Below are 15,927 nucleotides of genomic sequence, written 5' to 3' on the forward strand. Positions count from 1 at the left end.
GTATATATTGATTATAAACATCTGTTCTCTTCTTCCCAGTAGGGATCCCAGTAGCTTATTTTTGTTATATTTATTATTAATTTACTTAATTCATTTATACCCTACTCTTCTCCTCAATGCGGGCCCAACGTAGCTTACATTATTCTCCTTCCCCCATTTTATTCTCACAGAAATCCTGTGAGATAGGTTAGGCTGAGAGAGTGTAACAGGCCCAAGGTCACCCAGCAAGCTTCTATGGCCTGAGTGGGGATTTGAACCTGGGTATTCCAGATTTTAAATTCTCCTGCGGCCTGCCCAGTAATCTATTCAGAACTATCAGATCTGCTGTGCTCTTCTAATCTGTCTGTTTTAACATCTAGCCTAGAAGTGCTGCACAAAAGTTGATCCTACTTAAACTGTTACACAGACAAATCTATCCTTTGACTGTGGTGCCAGAAATAAAGAGGCAATATCAGTCAGCTATTTCACAGCTTCTACATATCTGGGTACCAAATGTTTGATTTGTTGCTACTGACATTGATATCGGGAAAGCAGATCTTAGGCCAGAGGCTCAGAGCTAGATTTTATTTAAAGGAGGCTTCTGGATTTTACTGCAAAGAACAGTCCCTTGTCTCTTCCTCTGTCTCTCTATCTGTGCACATTGATAACCCTGCTTTTCTTTCAAATGGGGACCCCTCCAGAAGGCTTATGTCAGGGGGTGTGGCCTTCTGACACACTTCCGGTGATGTCAGGGGGTGTGGCCTTATGACACACTTCCTGTGATATCAGGAGGTGTCTGCTGGTGTTGAGATATGCTAACGAGTTATGCTAATGAGCTCATGCTGCTCTTTTTCTACAAAAAAGACCCCTGAGTTTTATGATTCAGCTGAAAACTCAAAAGAGGGCAGTTTTTTCCATCTAAAGCTACTACTCCACTACCAAAATAATAAAATAACAAAGTTACTGCTCTTTCTTAGACTTTACTTCTGGTTCTGATGTCTTGGGATTCTGCTGTCTTGTGTAGGCCACAACATTTAAATGCAATTTCAAGGGAAGGTCCACTTGCCAGTTGAAGAAAAGCGAAGTTTGCAAACATGGAGACTAGATATTACTACCTTTCTTTTTTCCCCTGTTTTGAAAAAAATTACTACAAATGTATTGAGATGACATTAGTACTTTATAGCAAAACAGTAGGAACTGCTTGGGGGCATGTCAAATCATTTAAAGGGCTTTATTTTTTTTAGTAGTAGAACAAAATAATTTCATATTATAAATCTCGTAAAAATTGTGCAAATTTCAGCTCTTCATAGGACTTCTTAGTTTCTATAATTTGCAGAATAAATAGCAGGTGTTTTATTAGGAAAGTTAACTAGAACATCATAATAGAACCTAATAAAATCTAGAACTGAACAGATGTGAGAGAAACTAATTTTCTTTGATAATCTCTAGTTTTTGTGAAATGTATTTCTGCATTGTGCTTAATTTAGCCTGCATCTATCTTATGATAATACGTGAATGTATTATTTGACATTTCTAATCATTGTTGTTGGGTATTTAATGACTTTAGCTAGCCAGCATGAACTGGATATGTAAGATACATAGATATCTAATATTGTTGTAAGATAAATTTGCTGACATTTTTTATGGTGATTCTTGGCGGTAACCAACGTACTTCTTGATTGATCTGTAAACAGAGCATCTTTGAAGTAAGGGGCCACATACCCCTTGGCTCAAAATCTATTTACAGAGATTGTTAATTTTGACTTTGAAATAAAAAACATATTGGTTCCAAGTTATGTGTGTGTGTTATGTCAAGTCACTTCCAACTGATGGCGATCCTATGAATTAATGACCTTCAAAGTGTCCCATCATTAACAGCATCACTCAGGTCTTGCAAACTGAAGACTGCGGTTTCCTTTATGGAGTAATTCCATCTCATGTTGGGTCTTCCCCTTTTCTGCTGCCTTCAACTTTTCCTAGCATTATTGTCTGCCTTGTCTTTTCATGATGTGACCAAAGTATGATAGCCTCAGTTGTAGAAGTAGCCATTTTATCCACCTTGGTAAAAAATGTTTGATTTAACGATAAATCTGCTTTTTCTCTTTCTCCAGGAGGACCTAAATAACATTGCATTAAATAAGAAAGAACAGCGTAATAACAATGGGGATGAAAAGTCACAAGGCATGGAAACCCTTCCACCAGGTATTTAAATAGTGCTTATTGTCTTACCCTGAATGTAAAGACTGGCAGCAAAAGCAGGGTGGAAAGCCATTGGTATCCAAGTATGAAAGTAGAAGCAGGAAATGCGAGATCAAATGAGAGATTTGCTCTTGGCAAGTTGTTTTGCCAGTGTGTCTGCTGGTGTTGAGATTTCTTCACAGGAGTATCTCTTATTTTTCACAGTGAAAGCTATATTTATGACAGTCTTAGTCTCTAGTCGTCGTAGAGAACTTTTATATAGCAACAATGCATTAAGATGCCAGAGAGGCTTCCTAAAGACTCCAAATGAATGTTCATATCTCCTATTTTTAGAAATCGAACAATTTATAACCATTGAATTAGCAAATCCCAGATGTCTGGATTTCTAGTTAGCTCTGCTAGTGAGGGGGTGCTTACTAAACTTCTCATCCTTCCAGAAGCCATTTCTGAAAAATGACACATGCCAAGAGTCAGACGCATGGCTCCAGGGCTGTTCTGGGGCATTTGTGGCACACTTTGCTTTTACACAGTTCTTAAGGGACATGCAACATATACACACATACAGACTCACAAAAGCAAACCTGGAACAAAAGTAAATGAAGGCCAAAAAGTTGTATAAAATTTTGAGTTCCAGATGAGGGATTTTATTGCAGCTCAGCAGGCCATATTATTGTGATACTAGTTTTTTTATTTTTAAAGAAAGAGCAGCAGCAAACTAATGTATGAAGTGCCCTCTCCTCAGTTTGCTCTTGGAGGAATTTTCTGGTTGTATTATTGCTATGCTTCTTTAACTTATGCTTATTATTTATCTAGTACATTTTGAACCAGTACTTACTTCCAAGGGAGCTCCGAGTAGCACTCATAGATCTCTCCTCCTGTTGGACTATGATCTGGGAGACCCCAGTTTGAATGCCATGGAAACTTACAGAGTGGCTGTGGCCCCACCAAGGGGCAACAGGGTGTAATAAATGTCTTCCATGGTCAGCATAGTGTTATCTTTTGCAGAGATAAAAGCTTGAATTTACCACTGGCTGCTCAGAAAATACTTATATCCATCTTTGTGGATTAATACTCTCCAGACCATATGTATTTGTATCATTCTTAAATTGCACTAATAATTCATGGCCATGCTTAAAACTAAAGCTTCTCAGTTTACCTTTTTAACACAGGAGTAATTAATATACCTTATTAATTCTATTAAAATGAAAAAATAGCACTAATGTTGGGACTAATGAAGGTTAAAACATTCAAGTACTTTAGAACGAATGTTTCCTGCCTTGGCAGTTTTCCCAGTACAGACCACTTCATTTACATCCTTATTATTATAATAATAAAAAATTAATCAGTACTGTTTGTGTAATGTTGTTCATGTTAGCTTTTCTGTTACTGGCTCTCCGGTTTGAACCTATCAGTTTCTGTTGGTATATTGGCTTACAGGCAGGCTGCTCTACAAGTATGGGAGACGCATTAGATACTGGCGCGATTAAATTTATTGGATAATATATGAAGTGGTCTTAAAATGTTGCAGGACTTTTCCCCATATACGTGTTTTCCAAAATGTGGAAATTATGGTATCTTCTGTCATGTTTTACAGTATTTATTTACTGCATCTTCAGTCTGCTTCTCTCACCGAAAACCCAAGGTGTGCGTTTTATGTGCCATCAAGTCACTTTTGACTTATGGCAACCCTGTGACCTCCAAAACTTCTTATTATTAACAGCCTTGCTCAGGTCTTGCAAACTGAAGGCTGTGGCTTGCTTTATTGAGTCAATCCATCTCATGTTGGGTCTTCCTGTTTTCCTGCAGCCTTCAACTTTTCCTCGCATTATTCTGTTTTCCGGTAAGTCTTGTCTTCGCATAATGTGAACAAAGTTCGATAGCCTCAGTTTAGTCATTTTAGCTTCCAGGGTGAGTTCAGGCTTGATTTGATCTAGAATCCACTTACTTATCTATCTGATGGTCCATGGTATCTGAAGAACTCTCCTCCAACACTACATTTCAAATGAATCAGCTTTCTTCTTTGTCAGCTTTCTTTGTTGTCCAACTTTCACATCCATAAATAGTAATGGGGAATACTATAGTATGAATTATCTTGATTTGATGAAGGTCTTGGTCACCAGCAATACATCCTTACACTTAAGAATCTTTTCTAGGTCCTTCATGGCTGCCCTTCCCAGTCTCAATCTCTTCCTGATTTCTTGGTTGGCAGTCTTCCTTTTGGTTTGATTTGAGCCACAGAATAGAAGATCTTTAACGCTTTCAGTTTCTTCATCATCAGACAAAGTTGTGTAATTCCTCAGTAGTCTTATCTTTTTGATGTTGAGCTGTAATCCTGCTTTGGCCCTTTCTGCTTTAAACTTTATCATTAGATGTTTCAGGTCTTCACTATCTTCTGCCAATAACATGGTATCATCTACATATCTCAAATTTTTACTGTTCCTTCCACCACTTTGCATTCCACCTTCACCTTAGTCTAATCCAGTTTTCCTTATGATATGTTCTACATATATATTGAAGAGACAGGGAGATATAATACATTCTTGTCTGGCACATTTGGCAATTGGAAACCATTCTGCTTCTCCAATTTCTGTCCTAACAGTAGCCTCTTGTGCAGAGTACAGGTTGTGCATCAAAATGATCAGATGTTGTGGCACACCCATTTCTTTTAAAACCAACCATAGTTTTTCATGGTCCACAGTCAAAAGCTTTACTATAATCAATGGAACACAGGCTGATTTTCTTCTGAAATTCTCTTGCATGCTCTAGTAACCAATGTAAATTTGCAATATGTTCTCTAGTGCCTCATCCTTTTTTGAGACCAGCTTGAACATCTGACATTTCTCATTCTATATATGCTAAGAGTCTTTTAAGATTTCGAGAATCATTTTACTTGTGTGAGAAATTAATGCCATGATCCAGTAGTTGCAGCAGTCTTTGACATCTCCTTTTTTGGAATTGGAATATAGAGTGAACATTTCCAGTGTGTGGGCCATTATTTTGTTTCCCATATTTGTTGGCATATTCTTGTTAAGATTTTGATGGACTCTGTTTCCATGGTCTGAAGTAGCTCTTCTGGTATCCCATCAACTTCTGGTGATTTGTTTCTCCTGATTGCCGCTTTCAGTTCACTTTCTAAAACTGCAGGTTCTTCTTCAAAAGATTCTTCTTCTGTCATCCTTTCATCTCTTCTGTGTAGTCCCTCAGTGTATTGTTTCCATCTTTTCTTTATTTTGTCCTGTTCAATGAATGTATTTCCATGTTGATCTTTCAGCATGCTTAACTATGGTTTAAATTTCTCTCTGATTTCTTGAATCTTGTGAGACAGATCTCTTGTTCTTCCTTTTTATTGTTCCCTTTTAATTCTTTACACGGGTTATTATAATAGTTCTCTTTACATGCAAGTTGCTGTAACACTGCATGTAGACATCTGATTCTATTTCTGTCACCTTTTACTTCTGCTTCTCATCTATCATTAGCAATTTTAAGAGTTTCATCAGTTATCCATCAAGGCTTTTCATTTCTTTTGGCTCAATTGAGTCAAGGTAGGTTACACAATTGTCCATTTTGAAACAGTTTCATTGGCTGCCAGTTTGTTTCTGAGTTGAATTCAAGGTGTTGGTTATGTCCTTTAAAGCCCATCATGGCCTATGACCAATGTTCCCTCTAAGCTGTGGAGTCCTGTGAGCAAAAATTCTGCTTTGTGAGCTACTGGCATTAAAGTTGTGGGCGAGCGGTTCGGCTTCTGCATAAATCAGTTTGCTCTGGAGCCCTCCTTCCTGAGCTAAGGCAAAAATGCGTGAGCTGGAGGCTAAAAAACTGTGAGCCAGCTCACACCAACTCAGCTTAGAGGGAACACTGCCTATGACCCACATATCTAAAGAACTGTCTTCTTCCCTGTGTAGTGTGCCAGTTAGTTTTCACCTGCTTGTTGTTCCTCCACTTAGGGTGGCCTGCCGGGCATTAGCTAGATCCTGGGCCTTTTTTATCGCAGTCCTCATATTGTGGAATGGATTACCTGAAGAGGAGAGGGGAACAATGCAGTAAAATTAGGATTACAAATTTAGATAACAGTGCAATAAAGACAGTACCCCCGTTACACTAACTGTGTCTCCTGCCTCTCCCAGTATAAACCTGCTTGCATAACCAGTGCACATAGAAATAACTGGCTCAAACTCTCCTTTTAAAATTTGTCAACTTCAATTCAGGGTGAGTCAAAGTTCATGAGTCTTCGTAGGTATAGTTAATAGCTGCCTAAAGTAGTGCAAATGTACTTTCGTTGTACTAAAACAATAGTGACATTGTATTGGTATTGATAGATTGTATACATCTACTCCAGAAAAATAACTAAGTGTATTATGTGCAGAAGACTCTGGAGTAAGATGCAAATGAGAAGATAAATGTGTCTTCTAAAAATATATAAAGCTCTTTGTAACACTGGCAAGTGAGATCTGATCTGCATGATAAACAACCGATTTGCCATCTGGCCTAGGAAATCCAGTAAGTGGGTGTTTTAGGGCTACAGTGCCATGGAGTTTGATGGGAGGTCTGGATAGTAACAGTGAATTCAAGGAAATGCTTCACGTAAGAGAGGCTCTGCTAAGTAATTGGTTTGACATTGCTAAAACTTAAATGCTGTTTCAATCACCGTTTATTTTGAAATTGCCATATTACACACTGCAGTTCTGGAAGCAAAGCATATTTTTCAGATTATTGAGTGTTGGGTTTTTTTTGCAATTTGTTAAATAGAATTCATTGTTAAACAGGGGATGGCAAATTGTGTTGTGGGATGTGGAATATATGTGGATTGTAGAATATATCTGCACTATCTACTCTAGCATGTATAGCCATCCTATATATGGACAGGATGCAGGTCATCCATTTATTGCATTTATAGTCTGTGCTTTTTCAGTCATGGTATAATGAATGGCTTACAAGAGAGCCTGGGAGGATTCCTGTTCAGTATTTGCCCACACCTACAACAATAAGGCTGCTGTACGATGTATATTTTAACCATACCCTGGGATTCTACGTAGGTCTCCTTTCTACTTGGTTCCCTAGTTCTTATCATAATTTGCTATGCTGAAAGTTCATAGGAGGAAGAGTCAACCATTGGAGAGCTTCAGCAATGTTAAAGTGCAGCTCCTTCAAATTAAATTCTTCAGCTGCCAATATATATTTATTTGACAAGCGTGTTCCAGCATTGATCTTGTGGTGTACATATAGGCGTAGACTTTATGGGGGCTGCGGGGCTTCAGCCCTCCCCCGAAATTTTCAGGAAGGGGCTCAGTCTCCCCCGGGGGCAACTGGTTCCAGCCACCCTTGCTCCCCCCACCCCATTCTGAAACTATGTTCAGCAGCTGGGTTGAGACCGGGAGGGAGGGAAGTTAGGGCAGGGGCTTGCCTCCTCCTGGAAGTGAAGCCCCACCCTCAGCTCCCAGCAGCCCTTAGTTCTGCTGGGCTGCACATGAAGTCTGGCTTCCCTGGTTTCCCCCGCACGCACACACACACACAAAGGTAGGAAGCGTGCTTGTCCGGGCTCTCCCTTACAGCTGAGTCCTCGAGGTGCATTAGTTCAGCCCACCTCTCTGCCCCCTCACCCAGCTACCAGTAAAATCAGCGCGAACCGGGAGGGGAACTTGGCCCTGTCGACTTGCCCTGCCGAAGGGAACACTGAAGCTCAGGGGCTGCAGTCCCTCCCACATCCCGGACGGCCTCCACCGCACCTCCTCCACTTCTTGCACCCGGCTGCTGCCTTCCTCTGATTCCCCTTTGCTGCTGCTCTTGCTGCTGCATGCTGGGACCAAGTTGGCGGGCTTTGTAAGGGCATGGGTGGGGTGGGGGCCTGAGAGAGGGCAGTGTTCAGTGAGCCTGAGGCTGAGTAGTCCGAAGGAAAACTGCCTTTGCTCTCTTTGGAATACCCTTCCTATCCTCCCCACCCATCTGTTGTGCTGCTTTTATTCTCTCTCTTGCCCCCTGTTTTTTAAAAAAAACCTTCAGTTGTACTTCATTTTCGTCTGAGTGTGTGAGTGCCCCCCCCCCGGGCTTCTACTCTCTTTTTATTCCCCTTCTCCCCCCTCCCCCCACTTGGGCTGCCTCTTCATATAAATATGTGTGTTTTCTCCCCCACTTTTGTTTCTTTGTTTTTAAAATCCCCCTTTTCCCAGTGTTTACTTTTGTGGCGTTTTATAGTGTTCTCTGTCACCTTATGCCATGGTGTTGATCTGGTTTGAATCGCTGGTATAGTGCACACAGTGACTGTATGCAAAGTGCAACTCTGTTCTGTTCCCAGGGGCTGTCATTCCTTCCAGGGGCCTGTCATTCCAGTCCCAGAACTCATCTTCAACCCACAGTCCCAAAACACTTCCTCTACTCCCAGGGGTTATTACTGTACTCTGGGGACTGTCATTTGGCAAAGATGGCTGAAATCCACATAGAAAAGGTTGATGTAATTTCCCATTGCTAGGGCAAGGGTTCTATCAAGAGTTGTATCTCCTGGCCACAATCTCCAAGAACTGTAACTCCATTGTTTGCAGTTAGGAAGCAGTTTTCGTATTGGTTTCTTTCAGAGTATTGGTATTTCACAGCTGATTTCACTCAAGGTTTGTAAGGATGCCTTCCAGAAAACAAAAATGCAAAAGTAGCCTCTTAATATGTGTTAGAAAATGGTTGGGTATGCAGTTAGCATCCTATTGAAGTCCATGGAAGAGGTTCTCAGGTGCATTGGTAAACCAATAGGTTTTGAAATGAATTGAAATACAAACAGTGTAACTTTACACATGCTTCATATCTATGTATGAAGAGGTCTGAAAAGTAACTTGGTGCTTGGAGTGCACTATTGCCCCCCCTCCCCAAACCAAAGCTATAGGTGGAAAAGGATTTTGGAGTGGCTTCTAAAAGGAGATTGTGATGTAATAATAGGGGATTTAAACTACTCTCACATTGTTTAGGGAAAAGTCTGCTCAAATCACAAGAAATACAAGAAATTTCTAGGCGGAATAAAATGTTAATCCTTGAGCCCTCTAGATGAGAAGTGACACTGGGTTTTTCTGGAGTGGTACTTGGTATTTGGTTTGAGAGATGAGTGGTCAAATCATTAGGGAATTGTGATCATGGGGCTATCAAATTCAACATATGTGAGCAGTAAGTTGCCTCAAAAATCCAACACAGCCACATTTAACTCAAAAAGTGGCAGCTTCTCAAAGAGGAAGGAATTAGAAAGAGTAGTCAGCAGCATTATATCTGTTATTACTTGGAGACTATTTAAAATCAGAATAATGGAACCTTCACTAGAATTTATACCACTGACTAGAACAGTGGCTAGTGTAGTTAAAGAAGCCATAAAAGGCACTTTTCCTTTAGAAAATGGAAGTCTAGCCCAGATGGGGAAAGTTTGAGGGTGCAGAAACTTTGACAAAGAAAATGCAAGATAGCAGTAAAGCCAGCAAAAAAGGGGGGATTTTGAGGATAATATCTCTCTTATATATAAAAGCCAAATGGTGGTGGCTTCTGTCCTATGGGGTGGCAAGATTGCATGCACTCCCTCAGCCATTGTCCCGTTGGCTGCTAGTCAATACTACTGCCGTGCCATTGGCTGGGTCTGCTCCTCTTCCCCACCCACTCCCCTTTCAGCCACTGTGCTCTGTATCAGAAGCACCGTGTCTCCCGACGAACACAGTTCTCTTGCTTAGCTCCTGTCTGGGACAAAGGCTTCCCTCAGTGGCTGTTGTGAGAAACTCATAGGGTTGCCAGCTCCAGGTAAGGAAGCCAGAGTTTGGGGAGGGAGAGGGGAGGCCTCAGCTGAATAGAATGCCATGGAGGCCACCAGCCAAAGCATTCTAACTTCTCCCTCAGTGGCTGTTGGTAGGCAACCAAGCTTGGTTGTGCCAGTAAATAGACAAAAGAACAAAACCCTTTCTACACCTCTTAGGAACTCATTGGGGCCAGTCCTGAGTATGGTTGGCAGCTCCAGGTTTGGAAATTCCTGCTTAGTCCTTCTGCCCCCCCCCAAATGTTGCCCTCCACAGGATCCACCCCCCAAGTCTCCAGGTATTTCCCTACTCAGAGCTGGGAAGCCTACTTTCCCCTCAGTGCCTGTTGCTGGTCAACCAAGCTTGGTTTCTGTCAGTAAAAGGCCCTTTCCACACCTATTCGGGCCTTGGGAGAAAACTCATTGTGTCGTTCTGCCCTGCTGACAGGCCCCTCCCCCCATGACAGCCAAGGCTTCAGAGCACAGTAGAGGCTGCAGGTGTGGGGGGGAGATGGACAGCTGATCAGTGAGGGGAAAATGAAGGTAGGTTGATGCTTGGCTGGGAAGGAGATTGGGTTGCCAACTCCAGGTGGGAAATTCCTGGAGATTTGAGAGATGGAGCATGGAGAGGGTGAGGTTTGAGGAGGAGTGGGGCCTCAGACAGGTACAATGCCATAGACTCTGCCCTCCAAACCAGCCATTCCCTCATGGGGAACCACTGTTGCAAATATCCAGGTGAGGGCTGGAGATCACTCAGAATTACAAGTGGTCTCCAGATGGAATTGATCCATTCCCCTGGAGAAAATGGTGGACTCTGTGTCCTTATACCCTGCTGAGATGCCCCCCCCCCCGTGACAGCCAATGTGCCGTCGCAGTCAGAGCTTCAGAGCACGGTAGAGGCTGCAAGGGGTGGGGAGAGATGGAAAACTGAACAATGAGGGGGAAATGAAGGTAGGTTGATGCTTTGCTGGGAAGTAGATAGGGTTGCCAACTCTAGATGGGAAAATCCTGGAGATCTGAGAGATGGAGCCTAGAGAGGGTGAGGGTTGAGGAGGAGTGGGGCCTCAGACAGGTACAATGCCATAGACTCTGCCCTCCAAACCAGCCATTCCCTCATGGGGAACCACTGTTGCCAATCTCCAGGTGGGGGCTGGAGATAACTCAGAATTACAAGTGGTCTCCAGATGGCATTGATCCGTTCCTCTGGAGAAAATGGTGGACTCTGTGTCCTTATACCCTGCTGAGGTTGCCATGGCAAATTGATGCTGAGTTCCCACGGCCTTGGCACTCTCCCAGAGCCTTTTTCTGGCGCTCATTGTATTTATTTCCACAATGGGCCTTATTCCTAGTATCTATATATACTAGAAACAGAAAACCAGCAAGGAAAGCTGTTGAACCATTAGATCAGTGGTACTCAGTCCGTTGCTTGTGGAGAGCCACTTGCACAATCATTTCCAACCAAAAGAACCACATTTACTTCCAATTTACCCATATTTTTGCTGATGGCTGTTTCAAGGTGGGAGCCTTGCCTAGTTTCATGAAACATGAGGGAGGTGCCACATTGTGGAACATTGCTGATCAGAGCCACAGACAGCATGTCAAAGAGCCACAATCATTGCATTAGAAGACAAAGGAGTGAGTGGATTACCAAAAAGGGTATGAAAGTTATGGATAAGTGGAATTGTGAACGAATTCTTTGTCTTCAGTGTAACCTATCCCTGAACATCTTTTTTCAGGGAAGGTGTCAGAAATCTTGAGTCAAGTAGAGGTGTCCAGAGAAATAGCCCTAGGGCTAATTGCTTGGTCTAGATGGTATATGGGCAGGAGTTCTTAAGGAACTCAAACTGAAATCACTGATCTTCTAAGCAAAATGGCTGCTTTTCTTGTTCGCCAGGAAAATATGCATCATACTTTCCAATGCCTTGAATCTGATTAATTCAGCATATTCATTTCATGTTGAAAAAGCAAAATTTTAAACATGTACATGTTAATTCTGTGTCCCAAAAGCAACAAATATTGTAACTGAACTATTTCTTTAAGAAAAAATAATCAGGTATGGTTTAAATATTCAAACAAATTTAGAAATCTATGCAGAAATTATTTTTACTACCCCAGAGTATAAATATTATGGACCATATAGCACGCACTTCCTTTATATTGTTGAAATGTAAGAAAAAACCAAAGGCACAGAAATCTGTCACCACACCAACAATGCCATCCTATTGAGAGTTACTCTAGTCTCGCTGTTGGCTTCATAGGATTGTACTGTTATTTTAGCACACTCAAAGAATTGTGCATGATATGCCATGGATGTGGTTATGTGCTCATCTGCTTTTGAGCAGAGTTTAACTCTCCTCTATGGAGATCCTTTTGGGGTACTTTGGTTTCCCTTTCCCTCTGCAATGCATCACATTGCATTGCTTGTTAATTCCGTATCAGATTGGTGAATACAGGATCCTTTCCACCATGTGAGAGGAGATATATAAATAAGAATGTTAGCTTTGGTTTTAATTTGTTCTGCACAGCCAACTAGGTGAATATATAACTTGATGTTTTGATTATTTTACATGTTTGTGGTTTTATTTCCTCACCTCTTTTACAAATCCATAACACTTACTCTTTTACAACATTTCAAAATCATTTTAATATTGAGGCAGTGTCCCAGGGATGCTATCATGCCCAATTCGGCCCTTTGTACTAGTTGATAGAAGACATAGATATTTGTTTGAGTTTGTTAATTCCAGTTTTTTCTTTCCCTCTTAGGAAAAGTTAGGTGGCAAGACTTCAACCAGGAAGCTTATATTGGGGTTACTATGGTCAGAGCTGGACAAGACCCATATGCTCGTAATAAGTTTAATCAAGTGGAGAGTGATAAATTGCAAATGGACAGAAATGTTCCAGACACTAGACATGATCAGTAAGTATTAACAGTAAGTAGTCCTTGTGTCATCTTATGTGGGTAAATAAAGCAAGTCATACAGCTCATTTGTGGCTGTCAGGATTACAGTTTTCGTTATCATAGCATATACTTGTGTTCTTCTAAAGCTTTCATTTCCATCCTGCCATTCCCAGTTGAGTTGCATTAGTGTATATAGCTGAATGATGTCTGTAACTAAATTTCAAGTAAGCCAACTAACAGTAGGAACAGGGTAAATTATGTAATACAGACGTCCAGTTGACTTGCAGGCTACTCAGCGTGTGTGTGTGTGTTGAACGTTTTTGTGAAAATACAAGACAGTGAACTATAGAAGATATAGACTGCTCCATGTTAGATGGCTAGCTAGAAATAAGAAAATTGCTCAGTGTTTTGAGGAAATTAACGTCTTGTAAACAGTCAGAGCTGGGTGTTCTCATGTCCATTTTTTTGTTACTAAGAGTATCCCAGTAGAGTACGGTAGGCTGTTTTCTTTTTACCCAGGCTTTAACCTAGGGGTTTGATCTTTTTAATTGCTTTTTAATTGTTTATACAGTCTGCTGACTGTGGACTGTTAGGAGGACATTTTTGGTTGTTTTATTCTTCAGGTTGTTAGCAGTCTGATTGTATGTTTTACAATTTTACCTTGTTTTTATTTTGTGAGCCACCTCAAGCAGTTCTCTTAAGAAGCATCATATTAAATAATGTTTTAAAAAGTTGAGGATGCATGTCTTCCATTTCCAGGCATAGTGCCTTTTGAAAAAGTGGCAGGGTATGTTAAGGAAGCAATGTAGGATTCTTCTGGCTACAGACTAGGTATGAGAACTGATATTTGCGTTTCTTTTGACTTTTCTAGCATGAATTTAGCCACTAGTCAATTATTTGTCATCTTCTAAATATTCTGGTGTCCTCTGTTTTGTTTACACCAAGTTAGGTTTCATAATGTAGAATATCCTTAGCTGTAAATTCAGTGTGTTACATTGCATCTGGAATTTTTTATTTAATGGATATGAAACTAGATGAATCACATTTCTGAAAACTTTGGAGCCATCTGGGAAAAATCACCCCTTTTTTCCAGAAAAAAGATTTAAGAAAGAAAAGAAAATAGAAATATATCTAGTATTTACTTTCCTATCAGACCTCAACTCATTTTATTACTTTTAGCAACATAAACTACTATTATTTGGAATAATTGATGGATTTTAGAAGTAAAATCCTGAGTTTTCTACAAGCATAATTGAAATATACTCAGTACGAGAGAGACAGAGAGAAAGAGAGAGAGGCAAACTGCTGCATCCTCTGAAGAGTTGGGGGGTTGGGAGGCTTTGAAAGTAGAAAATGAATTCTGTAGTAAATAAGAGTTTACAATTTGGACAGATACTCTATTTCAGTCACAATAGTTCAATAGTACTAGTTTCGATATCAGGTTATACTTGGAAACATTGAATTTTTTGATAATAAATTATTAAATTCATAGCATTAATTACTGCCAAAATTATCCATATTTAAACTACTATCATATTCTTGAAAATATATACTGTAAACAGAATATACATGCTGGGCACCTGCAAGGATTTTCAGGGAGGCATCTCATTTCCCTTCCCCCACTATGGCTTCTTTCCCTTCCCAGGAAAGCTATGGCTGAATTGCTCGTTGTCGGCCCCTGGGCCAAGTTGCACATTGCTGGCCGCTGGGTTCAGTTGCACAGTGGGGAACCTGAGAAGACTTGTGGGGAGGGTGCCACTTTCTAATTTATTACCTCCCCATACTATTTCTTCTTTCCTTTTTCCTGGCAAACCCCCATATCCTCACCTCTCCCTGCTTACTTCCCTACTTGTCACCCACCAGCCAATCTACCTTATTATCTGCCTCCCAACTTCCACTTTACTTCATTTGTACCCCACCTTTCTCCACAATGGGGACCCAAAGCAGCTTACAGCATTCTCCTCTATTTTATCCTTGCAACAACCCTGTAAGGTAGGTTAGACTGATTATGGCCACTTCCACACTGTCATTTTTGTCACTTGTTTTTCCCTACTGCTTTGCCCCCCCCCCCTTTCTGCTTGTGTTTTGCTCCCTCTGGGACTACTAGGGAGAGAGCAAAACACATTGGGGTTAAAAAAAACCCTGAAGCAATAGGGACAAATAAGTGACAAAAATGACAGTGCAGAAGTGGCCAGTGTTCCCTCTAAGCTGAGTTAGTGTGAGCCAGCTCACAGTTTTTTAGCCTCCGGCTCACAGATTTTTGTCTTAGCTCAGGAAGGACAGCTCCAGAGTAAACTCATTGATGCAGTAGTCAAATCACTTGCTCACAACTTTAATGCCAGTAGCTCACAAAGTAGAGTTTTTGCTCACAGGATTCCACAGCTTAGAGGGAACATTGGAAGTGGCCTATGTGTAACTGACCTAAGTTCACCCAGTGAGCTTCGATGGCAGAGTGGGAGATTTGATCCTTAGTATACCAGATCCTAATGTAACCACTACACCACACTGGCTTTTGTGGGGTGATTGCTTTTGAATAGTAGCAAGCAGCCAGTCCTGGGTGAGTCATTCATGTTGTTTGGTATAAAGTCACCGGTGTTTGCTGCCAGGTCTGTCCATGATGAGTCCTCCCTCAAAGGATATGAACAGCCATGTAATGAGCCCTCCTCATGCCTTTTACTGACAAACGGGCTTGAAGGCTGGCAATATTGTTATGGTTGACTAACAAAGGGCATTTTTCCATAAAGATACAAGTGATGCTATGATTATAGGGTTTTTTATTATTATTTAAATGATTTATTCCCTCTCCTAAAAAGGAGAGATATTTCGCTTAAAGTATAGAAAAAGGGGACGGGTAGACAGAGGGAAAAAGAATAGAGTTGAGTGGTGTTATTATATTAGTAAATTAATCTTTTAGTAGTCAAAGTTAAAAGTCCATAATTTCTTCTATCGTCCGGCATTCTTCTTTTCTTCTATTCCTGTTAAACATGGTCATTAATATGTTAGTAATGTCCTTCTGAAATTTAATCTTCCAAAGTGCAGTTCGCAAAAAGGAAAAGTTAAAATTTTTAAACTTTGGGGTCTCTTCCTCTCAAGTTGTATGTCG

General features: G+C 40.9%; 1 protein-coding gene across 1 annotated transcript in view; it reads left to right on the forward strand.

Moving 5' to 3' along the window:
• GALNT2 (polypeptide N-acetylgalactosaminyltransferase 2) overlaps positions 1-15,927 on the forward strand; it is a 104,152-nt gene that overhangs the window by 49,324 nt on the left and 38,901 nt on the right. Inside the window, exons 2-3 of the mRNA XM_015421436.1 lie at positions 2,091-2,181; positions 12,689-12,842. Of these exons, the coding sequence (XP_015276922.1) occupies positions 2,091-2,181; positions 12,689-12,842 (245 nt within the window). The remainder of the gene's footprint in view (positions 1-2,090; positions 2,182-12,688; positions 12,843-15,927) is intronic.

Source organism: Gekko japonicus, unplaced genomic scaffold, assembly GCF_001447785.1.
Source record: "Gekko japonicus isolate JY-2015 unplaced genomic scaffold, Gekko_japonicus_V1.1 scaffold851, whole genome shotgun sequence".
In the NCBI taxonomy this organism is placed as follows: domain Eukaryota; kingdom Metazoa; phylum Chordata; class Lepidosauria; order Squamata; family Gekkonidae; genus Gekko; species Gekko japonicus.